The sequence below is a fragment of the Salvia hispanica genome, chromosome 2 (assembly GCF_029641045.1).
Source record: "Salvia hispanica isolate PSC_SH4W2 chromosome 2, Shi_PSC_v1, whole genome shotgun sequence".
Lineage (NCBI taxonomy): Eukaryota > Viridiplantae > Streptophyta > Magnoliopsida > Lamiales > Lamiaceae > Salvia > Salvia hispanica.
Window position 1 is genome coordinate 3,682,803 of NC_142693.1, and position 16,264 is coordinate 3,699,066.

At 35.5% G+C, this 16,264-nt stretch overlaps 4 protein-coding genes across 5 annotated transcripts; 2 read left to right on the plus strand and 2 right to left on the minus strand.

Moving 5' to 3' along the window:
* The first annotated feature begins 828 nt into the window (after window positions 1-828).
* LOC125199947 (putative F-box/kelch-repeat protein At1g12870) lies at window positions 829-1,914 on the plus strand. The gene has a single exon (XM_048097784.1). It carries the CDS (start codon window positions 829-831, stop codon window positions 1,912-1,914), a length of 1,086 nt encoding a protein of 361 aa, XP_047953741.1.
* Window positions 1,915-5,314: 3,400 nt separating this feature from the next.
* On the plus strand, window positions 5,315-5,890 carry LOC125224215 (uncharacterized). Its single transcript, XM_048127582.1, has one exon. It carries the CDS (start codon window positions 5,315-5,317, stop codon window positions 5,888-5,890), a length of 576 nt encoding a protein of 191 aa, XP_047983539.1.
* A 3,335-nt stretch (window positions 5,891-9,225) lies between these two features.
* On the minus strand, window positions 9,226-10,741 carry LOC125214671 (uncharacterized). 2 transcript variants are annotated; one of them, XM_089064361.1, is made up of 6 exons: window positions 10,637-10,741; window positions 10,495-10,548; window positions 10,344-10,397; window positions 10,136-10,254; window positions 9,732-9,999; window positions 9,226-9,630 (listed from the first exon to the last, which is right to left on the minus strand). In XM_089064361.1, exons 3-6 carry the CDS (start codon window positions 10,386-10,388, stop codon window positions 9,568-9,570), a joined length of 495 nt encoding a protein of 164 aa, XP_088920487.1. In that variant the 5' UTR covers window positions 10,389-10,397; window positions 10,495-10,548; window positions 10,637-10,741; the 3' UTR covers window positions 9,226-9,567. The 2 variants fall into 2 exon arrangements, with proteins under 2 accessions (XP_088920487.1, XP_088920486.1); XM_089064360.1 differs by having other exon boundaries at window positions 10,344-10,403.
* Window positions 10,742-14,288: 3,547 nt separating this feature from the next.
* LOC148931417 (uncharacterized) lies at window positions 14,289-15,841 on the minus strand. Its single transcript, XM_089063736.1, has 2 exons — window positions 14,919-15,841; window positions 14,289-14,828 (listed from the first exon to the last, which is right to left on the minus strand). The coding sequence occupies exons 1-2, from the start codon at window positions 15,834-15,836 to the stop codon at window positions 14,289-14,291; spliced, it is 1,458 nt and encodes a 485-aa protein (XP_088919862.1). The 5' UTR covers window positions 15,837-15,841.
* Between the last annotated feature and the right edge of the window lie 423 nt (window positions 15,842-16,264).

The window sequence follows — 16,264 nt, forward strand, 5'->3', positions numbered from 1 at the left end:
TAAGTTTGTGTTTAATTGATGTGCCATAATAGTTAACCCTAATCTCCGCTCGGACTTGGAAATACTATAAATCTATTCTAAAAGGAAATCAAATCGACTCTCAATCTTTAACATAAATATTAATAACAGAAATGATATATAAAGACTCGCTATGAACAATCTGTTTGAGATATTATTGCATCTTCATGTTCGATCCCTCTTGAAATTCATAGGTCCACAAATCGTGGTATTACATCATTAATTCTCCACACTATTGTGCTCACAAATGGGCGCTTTTTTTTGTAGTGTCGGCTGTTGCTTATATTTGATGCAGCTGGATATCTATGTTCTATTTTGAAGGATGAAGAAAATATAAATGGGCTATCACTTCCAACTTTACAATATTTTACACTCCCTAAAAATCTTTGGATTTCGGCCTCAAAATAGTAATTTACTCTAACACCACATCCCTTCCTATGTATAATTATATATACGGCAACAATCTTGACTAAATAAAGATTTCGTCATTGAAATATATGAGTATCAATTAATTTTCCAACTTTACAATATTTTACTCCCTAAAATTATACTACCAATTTTTATAATATCACAGACCCTATCAATAATTGGAAAGAGCGGTCGAAATATGGAAAGAATAGACTCTCAATAATTGATTGCATATATAGAGAAAAAAGTATATGGAAATCAAGATTAGAGATAAAAAAAAAAAAAAAATCGAAATATGAAAAGAGCAATAACCCTAACCCTAATCACCGCCGTTAATAGATATATAATTCTAATATATATATACATTGCATAATTCCAACAATTTCATAGAAACACACAGCTATGAATATCGATGTGGTGTTTGAGATACTCTTGCATCTTCCTGTTCGATCCCTCTTGAGATTCATAGGTGTCCACAAATCGTGGTATTACATCATTAATTCTCCACAGTTTAGAAAATTGCACACCCTGCGCCGTAACAACAACAAAGATGAGGAGGTATATCTATGCTTTACTCCTTATTTCATTACTGGTCGTACACAAGTATCACTAAATCTCCTAGATAATGGGAAGTTATTGATGTGGTATTACTTTCAGCATAATGACGAAGGGTCAAAAGATGTATCTGTATCTAGGGCGGTTAAGGGTCTAGTCTGCATGAGTTCTCGTTATGCGTTAGACATTACAATATGCAATCCTTTTCTTGGTCAATTAAGGACTCTACCACTTTCTTCTTATGCTACTACTCACTCCCGGTATATTTATGATCATCATGTGGGACTGGGTTTCCACGAAGATTATAAAGTGGTATGGTTGCATCCGTGCTGGGAGCACAGTTGTTTACATGTCAATCTATATTCGGCAAGGACGAATTCTTGGAGGGAATTGAATTGTGATCAAGATTTGATCATCGAGAAACCCATAAAGTCGGTGTGCAAGAATGGATCCTTTGCACACTGGGAAGGGCGAAACAGAAGCGGTGAGAAGATTATATTAAGCTTTGATATGAAGAATGAAGTGTTTCGAACAATTACAATATCACGACTGGGTGACCATGTGCTTGATAATTACTTTTGGTTACATAAGGTTTTAGTTATTCTTGCAAAGGATGAGTGCTCTTTTGTTATCCTTGTTGTGGACAAATATAAGTTGAATGTTTATGAGTCGAGCGGTGAAGGAAGTGAGCTTATTTGGAATAATGTGAATAATGTGGACCTATATTCTTTTTGGAAGTGCGATTTTCGGGGGAGTGATGAGATTCCTTTTTGGAGGAATGATAATTGTGTGATTATCAGAGGTCGTACATCAAGAGAAGTGCTTTTGTATGATTACCGTGCTCGGAAATTCATCAGACAGTTCATGATGCTTGGGAGCTTGGCCACTGGTGATGATATCATTGAGTATGAAGGAAGCTTGATTTCTCCTTAGAAGTAGTATTAGTGATTTCTCCTTATATATTTTGTACTATTTTCTTTCTAATATGAGAATTTTTGTTTCCATCTACCAAAAAGTGATCCAATTAGTGTTTATAAAGATTAATTTGTGCTTAATGAAATAGAACTGCAAATCTGTTGAATAGGTTGATCATGGTTTTTTGGGTTTGATAATCTGCTCCAAAAGTAGCTGTTTGATCAACAAAACAAAATTGCAAATTCTAAAAAACACATTTTTTCAAAGGGCCATGAATGAATAAAATTATTGTGAAAATAAAAATAATCGGCGTGGCTAAAATATAGGCCAAAGTTAACCCTATTTAATTCATCGCCGCCAGTTACATGTATGTTAGATGTTCACACTAGAAAATAAAAATCAATCATCTAATCCAAAAAGGAATGAAATCGACTCTTAACAGAAATATAATAACAGAATTATATACTATAAAAAATTCCCCAGTCAAAGAACACCAAAGTGGCAATTCCCTATGTCACACCCATAAACTTTTGACAAATGGAAATATATATAACTCTAATTACAACTAGATATATTGATTATAGAAACACTCTAATTATAAATATATACTTTATTATATGGAAAGTTTTGTGCACATTTTATGCATAATAAATACACTATACTTATAGGTCCATCATTTCATGTATTTAAAATTATTAAATTATTTTTTCACTTAAGTCATTTTACACGTATATTAATTATACTTAGTCATCTTACACTAAGATTTTAGAAGATTATTTTTTTCTTCTTTATAAATACAGCAAATGTAGACAAATAAAAAGTGTAATTAACTTCAAATTTGTTGGCATTAAATACTGCTCCATATAAATTAAATTAATAATACAAATAGGATAGTTATTTAGTGTTGATATTAACTGTATGGATATTATATATTTTGTTAAAATTATAAAAAATATTTAATAAAAAAATAATTAAAAAAATAATTTTAAAAATAAATAACAACAACAACAACAACAATAATAATAATAATAATAATAATAATAATGATAATAATAATAATAATAATAATAATAATAATACTAAGATGATTAACAAACTAATTTTATTACATTAATTATTTTTAATATAGCATGAAAAAACTTCATAAACAAAATAGACAAATGATTGTTGCATGTTAAAGCAATTAAATTAAAAGTTTTATAAACTAGAACTACAATTAAAGAAATGATAGTCATTTCAATTACTATATATTATGTCATTTATGTGGTATATATATTATTTAGTGGGGTCTTATTCTAATGCTTATAGCACCCTAATCCAAAATCAAGACTAAATCTCCACCCTTGAATTTTAAAATAAGTGGATGAGATTAAAGCTCACAAATCTCAAAAAATAGTAGACAAAATATCAACAAAAGGGTAATATCGTCATTATGTTATCATATGATAATTTTCGTGGGTGTTTTTTTATATCAACATTGTGTATTACAAATATCAACAATATGACATTAGAATATCAATACAAGGACAAGAAAATATCAACACATTTTTATTGAGATTGGACGTGCATAATATTGAGATTTTACCTACAATATATTGAGATTTTTTGTTGCATTTGTTGATAAAAGCTGCTTATCAACATGCACGAAAATTGAAATATAATTTATCAAATTTCATCACCCGAACATCGTCGAAACATATGCAATTGAGATCTCGTTGGAATCCTTATTAAATTATCTTTAATTTGATATATTTTTTGTGAAAAAATAATTTAAATTGAGAGAGTTACGTAAATTTAAAGATTTGAGATGATTTTGAGGAGAGAGAAAATAGTTAGTTATAATTACTACATATAGGATTTGACTTTAATACCCTTTTAATTTAATTAATAATTATTTAAATTTAAAATATATTACACATGGCATTATATCAACCACAAGATCTTCTAATCTAATGGTTGAAAATTGGTCTCAATTTGGGATTGATAATTAGTTAGCAATTGATTACATCCCTTATTTAGTGTTTATATACAGTGTGTCTATTAGGGGAGTGTTATATTGCTAACTCAATGCTTAATTGCTAACTACAACTCAATAATAGCCATTAGATATTAAAATTAAAGGTCTAGATCATTAACCACAAAATGTAAATACGATCAACAAAAAACGTCAATAAAGCTATAGAATTAATTCCAATAAAAATCAATAGGGGTATTAATGTCAAGTTAGTTATAATTAACTTTTAAAAGAAATTCCAAAACTTTAAATTCATATAACATATATCAAATTAAATATAATTTTATAAGGATTCCAACGATATACTACATGCATATGTTCCGACGTCAAAATTTGAAAAAAAAATTTAGAATTTTCGTATTTTTCGAAAGCATTGTGTTGATATTTTCGAAACACTATATTGACATTTTCAAAGCATTGTGTTGATATTTTCGAAACACTATATTGACATTTTCATCCAAAACCCTAATTTGGCGTTTTTTTTAATTTTTTTCGATTTAATTAAATAAAAACGCAAATTACACGTGGCAAATTGTAGACCACACATTTTTTAAAATCATGTGGCCTTGAATTAGTTGTAGTTAGCAATTAAATGATGAGTTAGTAATTGATCACTCCCCGTGTCTATTATATATAGAATATGCATAAACTTTCCATATAATAAAATGGTGTACATTTATTATAGAGTTTCCATATTTTATAAATCTAGTTGGAATATATATTTCCATTTGTCAAAAAATTTATGGATGTGACATACCAAATAGGATTGCCACCTTGATATTCCTTGACTAGGTAATTTTTTCTCTATAATATACTCTTTCTCACAATTTCATTAAATTATACAATATTGACAAAACACAAATATGAACAACGATGAGTTGTTGGAGATACTCATGCGTCTTCCTATACAATCCCTCTTCAGAGTTAGAGCTGTTTGCAAATTATGGTGTTACATCATTGATTCTCCACACTTTATTAAACTGCACACGTTGCGACGTAACAACAACAAAGATGAGAAGGTATATCTACGGTTTACTTTCGAAATCGATGATGGTCATACACTTGTTAGGAAGAAAGTATCAATAAATTTGCTAGACAACGGGAGGCCGTCGTTGAAGTCGCATGACTTTCTTCCTCAGCTGCCTAGGCCTAAGAGTGTCCGGGGCGGTTAAGGGTTTAGTATGCCTAAGTTCTCCTCTAGGTACGGTAGACATTGCAATATGCTATCCTTTTCTATGTCAATTTAAGATTTTACCACTTTATCCTTACTTTTTTAGTCACTACCATAACTCTCATGGACGGTTGCTATGTTGTGACTACTTTGTGGGACTGGGTTTCGACGAAGATTACAACAAAGTGGTGCAGCTGTTGCAGTGCTCCAAGCATTGTAGTTTGCATGCGAATATGTATTCGGCAAGGACCAATTCTTGGAGTGAATTGGATATTGATCAAGATTTGTTCATCGTCAAACCCATAAAATCATTGTCCAAGAATGGGTCATTTGCGCATTGGAAAGGTTTCACAAGGAGACGCGATAAGGAGATTATACTGAGCTTTGACATGAAGAATGAAGTGTTTCGAACAATGACAATATCACTAACCGGTGATGAAGTAGTTGATAACTCGCTTAAGATTTTTGCGATTCTTGGAAAGGATGAGTACTCTTTTGTTATCCTTGTTTTAAAGGGTTGGATGTTGAAGGTCTATGAGTCGAGCGGTGAAGGAAGTGAGCTTGTTTGGAATAATGTCAATAATGTGAAACTATATTCTTTTTGGAGGCTCAATATTGAGAGGAGTGATGATATTCCAATTTGGGGGAATGATGATTGTGTGGTTCTAAGAGGTCGTAAAGCGGGTGAAGTGATTTTGTATGATTACCGTGCTCGGAAGTTCATCAGACGTTTCAAGATAGGTTGTATCTCGGTCTCTGACGAAGATATCATTGAGTATGTAGAAAGTTTAGTTTCACCTTTGAAGTAGTATTAGTGATTTAGGGATATCAATCTTGCAATTATCTTCTTGTATATTTTGTAGTAATAGTATTTGGAATTTAGATCACTAATCCTATTCTTCTCTATCTAATATATGTTTATTTTGGTTTCCATCTACCAATATGTGATATTCTTAGCATGAGGATCTTTCCACATAACATGACATAGTGTCGTTTCTGCGGGAGATCTCCGTTGGTCGGGCAGCCCTTACTCTGCTAGGAGGTGGTCCACCTTCCACATCCCATACAATTAAAAGAAAAAATAAAAATTTATTGCATTTCAGTCCAGTATGCTGTATGCGATGCATCTAAACCGCAATTTTTATTTGTAAATCTAACTAAATGTTACAATAATTATAAATATTTAAATGAAAAGGTATCCAATATAAATAAGTCTATTATATAAAAGGAAAAGATAAGTGGCAGTGATGCGTTTCATTTGCAATAAGTTGCGTTTTAACCACAGCACCTCATTTTCAGCCCAGCAGAGGATCTCCTCCTGAATAATACACATGAACAAATTACGTGGTAACAATATCTTTATCATTAGATTAAAACTAGTATCACGCCTATGCTATGCACAGATTGATATATTTTTAAAATATTAATTGATAAAATTTAAATGGAAGCCCAATCATGCTTCGATCGAATCTGATACTCTCTTAGATGTCGTCCTTTGAATGTTGATTATGAAGCTTTCCAACTTCTGCAATAAAAATAAAAAGAGAAGACTATTAAATGTTAACAACATACAAGTAGAATATTAAATTAAATTTACTCTAGAAAATTTCGACCATATGTTGTTGTGCAACATTACCACTAACTATGGAAACTAGATAACCAACAAACACTAATCACAAGTTTTATATACTTTTAATTCATTTAAATATCTATTTTAAATAGGTATTTCCCTAAATACTCTCAAAATTCCTCTTATTTCCTAAACACCCCCAAAACTCCCTTTTTATATATTGTATAGATTAGGAAAAGTACTAAATTATAGAATAATAAAAACTAGTACCTCACCCGTAACTAAGATTTCTACTACATCATATTATTATGCATAAAAAATAGTAACTAAAAACCATTGATTAAGATTAGACAATCATAATCAAAATTTTAATTACAAATAAATATCCACTTTTAAAATACTAGTATAATTTATAGACTAAAGTCCATAATTAGTCATCTTTATTTACTCTAAAATACTTTTTCATCCTTTACATTGAGTTTGTTATTTTTTTTTCTCAAACTACATTATTAAGACTTAAAGTCCGACTGATCAGTCTAATTTCTTTTAGAAAATAAAGTATCTAAATATTTGCGTATCAGGATTATGACCACCTTCACCAGCCAAACTTTAGGGAGACCCCTGATCCATTTCCATTTGTGTACACTAGTTCTAGGGTACATTGTCGCATTGGGACTCAAATTTGGTTAATATACATACTTGAGATTACTTAAATAGGAAATTAATTAAGTTGGATCTCAATTAAAACTAAATTTGTAACGTGGGAGAGTTTGATTAAAAATAAACCCAGCACTAGGATAATTTTTAAAGCTGGGCCCAAATTCAATTCACTATAACTTGGCCAAAATTATAAATAAGAATAGGGTGGAATCGGTCCTCACTCCCAATCTCTCTTCTCCGATTGAAACCTAGCTCTCTCTCTCGCCGTATCACTTATTCTCGTCGCTCTTCCCCAATTGAAACCTAGCTTCCTCCGCCGGTGCTTCGGGTGTCTCGTCGCCGTATTATTGATTAACTAAAGCTATGATGGTAAGTATTAGTATATGATATTTCAATTTTGTATGTAGTCTAGTGATGAGTAATTATAATATGTGAATTGTAGATGGGGAATGAAGATAGAATCAGCCACTTGCCTACTGATCTTCTCATATCTATAATCTCTCGACTCACCTTCGTAGAAGCTACTACTACTTCCATACTTTCAACTCGTTGGCGGCATCTCCATCGCTATGTCACTCGTTTCAGTTTACCAATATATTTACCTAGGGTTTATACGGACGATTGGTACTATGCATTTACTGTCACACGGGTCTTGCGTTTACACAGTGGGATGGAGGGCATGCGTATTTTTCAGAATAAGGGATTTTTGATTCTTTTTTATTATTATTTCCCTTCTACCATTTATTAACCGTTTGAATTACCCTTCACATATTTATTCATAACTTATATAAAATCATCCAACCCTACCCGCATCTTTCTCCAAGCAAACCTGCCCCCACCCTTTCCTATCTCTTCTATGGCGTTTTTGGAGGGACTAAAAATACATATGTACAATATATCTTCTTTCTCTTTTATCTTTTCCATATAAAATAATATAAAATTGATTACTTGATTAACAGAGAATTCATACTGTTTTGTATATCTTTTGTTCAATAGAATATTTACATATTTTCTCACTTTTTGGAGACGGCAGACAACAAAAATATGTATATTTATATTGCATACGCATATATAAAACGAAAAAATTTGTATATATTCCTTATAACTGCCGTGGAGGAGAGAGTGTATATATATTGGGTACCTTGCAGAAGTGGAGAGAGTAACATCTATTTTGAATCCCTTACAAAAATGTTGTGGAGGAGAGCACAAGAGGGTGGAAGCAGGTTCGAATGATTTATATAAATTGTGATTGTGAATAAAAATGTGAAGGTTAATTTTGTCAATTAACAAATGGTGGAAGAGAAATAATAATAAAAATGAAGAAAAAAAGGATAAAAAATAAAAAATTCCTCAACTGAGAAATACGCATGCCTCTCATATGACGAAGTGTCAGCAAAATTAATGTCAAATTACGAAAGGTCAGTGAATATAACCTCTTTTTCCGAAATCTCTTGTTTTGGAAATATTACTATTACAAATCTATTGAATTGCAGACAACCATACCAATTTTCCATTTGTGCGAACGGCCCAAGCATCCATCTCAACAACCAAGGTAAGAGGAAGAGGAAACAACACACTAATAAGCCATCAACCTAAGATGAATTACTCCTTGTTGATTGGAATTGGTAAATTCAGAAGTCGTACCTTGATCTAAATCACGGGGGTTTGCGAAAATCTTCCAGAACCCCATTGTACGTCGTTCTAGTGAAGAAAACGGGCCAATTCTAGACCCTATCGTGGATTTCTATCTTTTTCGATTGTGAGCAATTTTTTCACTTAAAAAGGAGAAAAATGCATTTCAAACTCTTTTTCTCTCTCATTCATCTCTGTAGCTCACAATATCTCGGATAGAATTGTGTGTATTAAAAATATGCAATCATCGTCGACCACCAGTGGGGATCACCAGATTAGCTATTAGACTAGGAGATCTAATGGTTAAAATAATGCCAAGTGGATTACAAACAAGACATATCAACCATCGTCCTTCATTAAAAGTTAAAAAAAAAACTCTCTATTTGAAAATCTAAGGTATACATGTCCTAACCGAATCAAATGATTTACATCAAGAATTGAATTCATGCACACTACAAGCCTCTAATCCTGAACTCTTACTTCCCTCAACACCTTTGCACAGCATCCTCCGGCAGAACAGGGTTGATGTAGCATCCAGTTCCGAGCTCAAATCCTCCCACCACCGTTAGATGAAGAACTTTCTGAGTCGACTCTGTTCGAAGAGGAGCACTGTGTATCACCATATTATTTCAACTGCAAACTCATCTTCCCCAGCATAAGCTTCAACACACCACCAAGATCATTTGTCTGTCATACATCAGCCATCCTCTTAACAAACAAGTAACTAAAACTACTTAACTAGCAACAGCAATGCAGTTAGGGAGTGAGGGTGAGAGAGAATGTATTACCATATCAGGATCAATATCATGGAAATGAGAAGAGTGTTTACGAGGAATGATCCATATCTCAAAAGGCACAATCGATCTGAAATGGTTGGACTCGTGAACCGATAAATCTTCTTGTTTAGCTTGGCAAATGGCGCATTCCACGTTTGCTCGAAATGTTCCTTCATACTTTGAATCCTTGCAGAAGCATTGGGTGGATGACGCACCCGCTGTCGCATTTGAAAACCTAATTGGAGCTTGTATGAACCGGAATGAACCGGCTCCCCTTCCACTGTGCCGCAAGTTTATCACCAAGTTAATGTTGGAGTTTGTATACTTCAAGCATGTTTTTAACATCTTTGTGTTGTAAAATTTTGTTTCATTCTGATCACACGCCATGTGCAAAGATGCTTAAATAAAAGATGTACCAAATGTGAGGATGCAGCTGGCATGAGTTCTCGTTACTATCTGAAGATGAGTGTGCAGATGTATATAAGGTCTGGTGAAAAGAGTGACTATCATGACAACCTTTGTCTAAGGAGAAAGTCTGATTCGGACAATGTGAAGCACAATCAAAATTAACATTCAGTAACAGAGTAAATGAAACTTAAAATTCAATGTGCAAGAAAAGTATACCTCACGTTGCGGGATGTATACAACTATTGGCTGGCAGCACAACATTGACAGCACCTGATGCTAAAGAGATTCATCAACAGATAATTTAAATAGCTTAGAGACAGACGAGTTTCAAGAACAAGGAAAAGAGGGATAAAATTTTCTTACTAACCAAAAGTTCAGGCTCTCCCCCCAGAAATCTGGCCTTCCAATGCGTTGGCAGTAACTGCAGAGAAAATTTACATTATGATTGAATGTCATATTACGCAATTAAATCCAGTGGATACCTAGCCACCAACTAATGAAGGCCTCACCGTTTCAGAGATTCCTCAACAGTTATTGCAACCAAAGCCTCTTCAAACTGAAAGCGCTCTTTTTCATTGTCACATATAACTTCTTTTACAGCCATACGTAAATCATCTGTTGTTGAATCGTGCAAGTGTCACTTTCATCTTGCATAATCCAAAAGGCATAAAAAGCTAAAGTAAACAGTGTTCCTATGGGTTCAGCTGGTATCTTTCTTAATCAGTCAGAAACCTAAAACTTGTTACGCATAATCTTTGCAACTAGAAGAAAGGAACAGATAGATAACTGAAGAAACCCACAAGTCTGATGATACACGGACCTGCACTCTCTCTCTCTCTTCCCTTGGGCCGAGTCTCATACCCTTGTTGATAGGCTGATAGCCATTCCTTTTACCTGATTCCAAGCAAAAATTTCAGACCCAAAATAAAATACAAAAATTTGATCTCATTATCAAAAAATGCTTGCTTAGTCAGTATCTTTCTCTGGATATGTCCAAATCGTGGCATGGGAAAGCTAACTCGGTCATCTTTCCAACGGTACGTTATTCCTTCCTCAATGAAGACTATTTTGGGAGTTACTCCATAAAAGTTCAAATATGATAGTATAACCATAAATAAGGAAGTTCTAATTTTGAGTTTTCTACATTTATCTGTTTCTTGCTTAAATGTAGTAGTACATTGTAAAAAAAAAAACAATGTTTTGCTGGTTGACCTCAAGAAAAAGAATTCGCTAAATTAAACGATTCATCATTTACAAATTTTTCTTTGCAAGTTCTCATCACTCCTAGATGCAATTAAACTTGAAATTTTAAGCAATTAAACAATCTACTCCTAAACCACATATATTTCACTTCTCATAGTCATACCAGTGCATGGAACAGACAGAGGCCATCATCGGTAACTTTCCGAACAGAATACCGCTCAACTTTCTTCATTGCCGGCGAACCCACACTTCTGAAACACAAAACTACGGTAAGATTCTTATGACCTACTTTAATTAATTCCTGTTACTAGCGAAATCAGCACGATAACCACGTGTTTGATAAAAGTCTCCTTACACTGGGTTGCCAAACCTGGGGAAGAATCCTGGAGAGGTAGCGGCGGATGAGGTGAGATGACGCGTGCTTCCGCGGCATTGACCGGAAAGTGAAGCGACGAGAAGCGGCGATCTCGAAACTCGCAATGCAGCTCCTGAGTTGCTGGAGAACAGCTTCTGTTCAATCAACGGCAGAAACAGTTACGGGTGGAATTGGTCAATTGAGCAGTGATAAGGTAGCTTCATCAAGGAAAGAAGTCCAGTCGACATACCTACAAAAGATAAAATATGTTCCCAAATAAAATAACAGCATAATTTTCAGATACACAAGAATTATATGTCAATAGCAAAATATCTTGTGTAGAGTACTAAATCTGTGAAAACACTGCAACAAAATTTCTGTAAAATGGAGAATTGTAGCTGAATAAAGAAGATAACCAATTGAATCAAAACGTCTTGCTTTGCCAAAAACACAACCAAACTTACCAATTACCATGACAGTCAAGGCCGAGCCCTACTCCGCGACGGCAAGGCAGAACCGAGACGGCTATCTACTCTGGGGCAATGAATGGGCAAAGGGGGATGCTTTGGAGGGCAGAGGGTTGAGTGTGGGAAGAAGGATAGGCAACGCAGAGAATGAGTTGGGGTTTTCACAAATACAGAGAATTGCTAAGATGAGATAGACGAATTAATGATAAATTGTTTAGGATTAATTATATTTTAATTATAATATGGGGATAGGTACTATTGTGGAAAGGATTCATTTTTAATTCAATTTAGAAACGAAATACTCCCTCCGTCCCAGTTTAAGAGTCACTTTTTGCCATAAAAGTCCGTCCCAGTTTAAGAGTCACTTTTAGTATTTTCCATATTTGTTCATACAATTTTACCCCATTCTTCATCAAAATTACATAAAAATGCCATTACCTACATTAAAATAAACCAAAATAAAAATCAAACATTTAATTAACCCCAACCCCCCCAACCCACCTAACCCTACCCTCATTTGACTTTCATCTATCTCTCTCTCTCCCGACTGTGTTTCTTCGATCTAGAAGAAACCTAATCGTCGCCTCCGATTCATCTAGAACGGAGCCCTAATCCCCGCCTCCGATTAATCGCCTCTCTAAAACCGCCGTTACTCCATCACCGTTGCCTTTTCATGGCCGATGAATGGGTTGCAACCCCGGATTTTGAATCGTCAGAAACCCTAATCGTCCCTGAAACACCACCGGAGGTCCTTGACCGGTGGGAAATCGAACGAGCGGTGGATTTGTACCACCGATCGGGAAATCGACAACCGTTTGGCGGCGTTGACGGTTCTGAAACGCCTCCACCATCTGACGTCGTCCAAGAATCTGAATTTCTTCCACCGGCTGGGGTCTTCGACGGATCTGAAACCCCACCACCGTCTGAGGGCTTTGAAGGATCTCAACCACCGTTCCAGCCCTATGACGACTCTGCAACGCAGGCACCATCCCTGCCCTTTGACGAGTCTGAAACGCAGGCACCGTCCCTGCCCTTTGACGACTCTGAAACTGAACCACCGTCCCACCCCTTTGCCGACTCTAAAGCTCAACCACCGTCTTCATCAAAGGTGGAGTACACCGAGAATGAGAAAGCAATGTTGTTGATCTTGTTGCCTAGCATGAAAGATTTCCTCTAATCTGTGAGTATTTTTTCTGAGTAAGCCACCCCCTGTATTGGGTTTGGAGGCTGTTTCTATGGAATTGATTGAGGAATATTGATGCCTTGGCTATGTTGGAGGTTCTGATCTTGTGTGATGGTTTGGAGGCTCTGATTTTGTCTGATTGTTTCTCTGTGATGACTTTTTTGTGAGCGTTTGACATGCTATTGTGTGTATAAACTGTCTTGGTTGGATTATTATGATTAGAGCCACCCCTTTGATGGTTTGGAGGCTTTGATCTTGTGTGATTGATCCTCTGTGATGAAAATTTTCTGAGAGATGCATGCTATTATGTGTACACACTGCCTTGGTTGGTTTATTATGCTTAGAGCCACCCCTTTAATGTTTGGAGGCTCTGATCTTGTGTGATTGGCATGCTATTATGTGTCTACACTGCCTTGGTTGGGTTATGATGCTTACTGCCACCCCTTTGATGGTTTGGAGGCTCTGATCTTGTGAGATTGGTGCCTTGTGATGAAATTTTGTTGAGATTAGCAATGCTATTATGTATATACACAGCCTTGGTTGGGTTATGATGCTTAGAGCCACCCCTTTGATGGTTTGGAGGCTCTGATCTTGTGTGATTGGTCCTCTGTGATGAAAATTTTCTGAGAGATGCATGCTATTATGTGTATACACTGCCTTGGTTGGTTTATTGTGCTTAGAGCCACCCCTTTGATGGTGTGGAGGCTCTGATAAGCCACCCCTTTCATGGTTTGGAGTCTTAGGGCATATGATGAACCTTTTGTGATGGTTTTTAAACAAAAACACCCACTTATAGCAGTTACACTTGCAATTCATACATACTGCAGCTTATATATTGCAGCCTATATACCCTAACCCAAAATAAAGGCTGCAAACCAAAAAACAAGTTTACATCCTAAACACCAACCTAATTTGATGTTTATACTGTAAACCCCATGACCCAAGTGCCCTATCTACAACCCTAACACAGTGCTTAGATGCCCTATGTGATATGAGCCACCCACATCATTCTCAGGGAGTAGTAGATACTCCAAGCTGCCCCTTACAAGAGTTTCTTCAACCTCAAGTGAGGTTGGAAGCCCCACTGTCCTACTCAACCTATCTTTGTTCAAGTGGGGTATTTTGTAGTTGTTGCCCCCATGGACTTCTAGGATCTTGCTTAAACAGCTTTGCAATGTTAGGAAAACCTTGTTCAGAGTTTGTGGTGTGAGTTCCTCAAAAGAACTCCAAACATTTGCCAACAATTCATCTATATTGGTGGCTAGTTTGTCATCTTGTAGTGACTGTATAGCCCTAAAAAATCCAAGGTCCAGCACATTAGTATCTGGGGAGTTGGCTGGTTGGCTAATTAGATGGAATTTAAAACCATCTGTACTTGCAGCAGCCTCAAATTGGAAGTCAGAGGATGTGAGGTGGGGTTTGGCATTATCTTGTTGGATGTATATTTCCTTGCTTGCATTGGCTGGCCACTTAGCCTTGATTGCTGGAATAATCTGTGCATGATTTGTGATTGAATGCTTAGATGACTAAGTGATGACATTACTAATGTCTGATAGCATTGTGAAACAAAGAAATGTACAAACCTGATTAAGGAGACATTCTCTCATGGCTTCCTTGTTAACTGATGGGATAGGCTTTGTCTCAAGTGTCCCTCTTGGCCTATTCTTTGACTTTCTTTTGGCTGGAACTTGCTCTGTGAATGGAAATATGCCTATTTTACCATCAAAGATGGTCTGCCCATCACTGCCAAACATTGGCCTACTGACAGCACACATGAACATCACTTTAGTGATGAATCTTTTTGACTTACAAGACCTGTAAGGCTCATCCTCATCCGGCAACAGGTAGTATCTGTCTGAAGTCTTTGTCATGTAGAACCATTTCTCATCAATATGAACAATGTTATGCATTGCATGATAGAGAAGCTTACCTTCAGCTATGGTTGGCTGAATATGAGTCAGACACCATCTCATTCTTGAAATTTTGTTTGCATCAGTGAGTGCAGGCTTGATGGCATTTGTATGTGGTCTTATCTTGTTAGCCTTGGACCATCTGCCAGCTGTGGTCTTGCTAACTTGCATCTTTATAGCAAGTTTTCTTATGGAGGATCTCTCAAGCATAGACAAGTGTCTAAACTTGTCTTCATCAAGGTCTATTTTACCTTTTGTCTTGGTATAACCTGATGCTTTTCCTTTCATGACAACAGGTTCTCCTTGTTCCATTTGATGACTGGCTATCCTCCATAAGCGGCTGACTGTCCTTGGATGCACTTTGAATTTGTTGGCTGCATCTTTCAATGAACCATGTGGAAGTGCTCCAGCACGGCATTGCTGTTGAAGGAACTGCACAATAAGGTTCTTCTCTTGGCTGCTCAAACTCAGAGAGGCCCTCGACCCTTGCCCAAACTCTGCCTCTTGAAGAGGCTCTGCCTCTGGAAACTGTTCTGCCTCTGGAAATTGATCTTCCTCTTCAAATAACTCTTGCTCCATCTCCTCCTCCATCTCTTGCTCCATCTCCATTGCCCAATGATGAGAATTTTCTGAGGGTAAATTAGCTATAAATATGTTTGCTTTCTTTTTTGGTAGGTAGATTAGAAGTGGTTGATAGTAATGGTGGAGTGAATGTATTTATAGGTGTACCTTAGCATTTGATTTTTCCCTCCATGGATTGTACTAATTCCCTCCTAATTTTGGAGTTTGAATTAATGAAAAAATTGTTTCCCTCTTGTTTGTTTTGTTAAATTTTGGCCGATGGCCTCTTCACCTTTTAGGTGACTTAATTGTTGTTTTTATTAATCATATTGAAACATTTAAAATCTTAAGTTTATTTAATTTAATGAATTTGTCTTACAAGTCAACATTAAACATATTTTTACACCTAAAAAGTCAAAAGGGACTCACTTTCAACCAACTCAATTCATTTATTACAC

Bases quoted from the DNA above. Each gene is read 5' to 3' on its own strand.
- LOC125199947 (XM_048097784.1), top strand. From the start codon at position 829: ATGAATATCGATGTGGTGTTTGAGATACTCTTGCATCTTCCTGTTCGA.
- LOC125224215 (XM_048127582.1), top strand. From the start codon at position 5,315: ATGTATTCGGCAAGGACCAATTCTTGGAGTGAATTGGATATTGATCAA.
- LOC125214671 (XM_089064361.1), bottom strand. From the start codon at position 10,388: ATGTTGTGCTGCCAGCCAATAGTTGTATACATCCCGCAACGTGAG. The intron at 10,255-10,343 runs GTATACTTTTCT...TGTCCGAATCAG, and splicing joins TATACATCCCGCAACGTGAG to ACTTTCTCCTTAGACAAAGG. The intron at 10,000-10,135 runs GTACATCTTTTA...CTTGCGGCACAG, and splicing joins CAGCTGCATCCTCACATTTG to TGGAAGGGGAGCCGGTTCAT.
- LOC148931417 (XM_089063736.1), bottom strand. From the start codon at position 15,836: ATGGAGGAGGAGATGGAGCAAGAGTTATTTGAAGAGGAAGATCAATTT. The intron at 14,829-14,918 runs GTTTGTACATTT...AATCATGCACAG, and splicing joins GAGAATGTCTCCTTAATCAG to ATTATTCCAGCAATCAAGGC.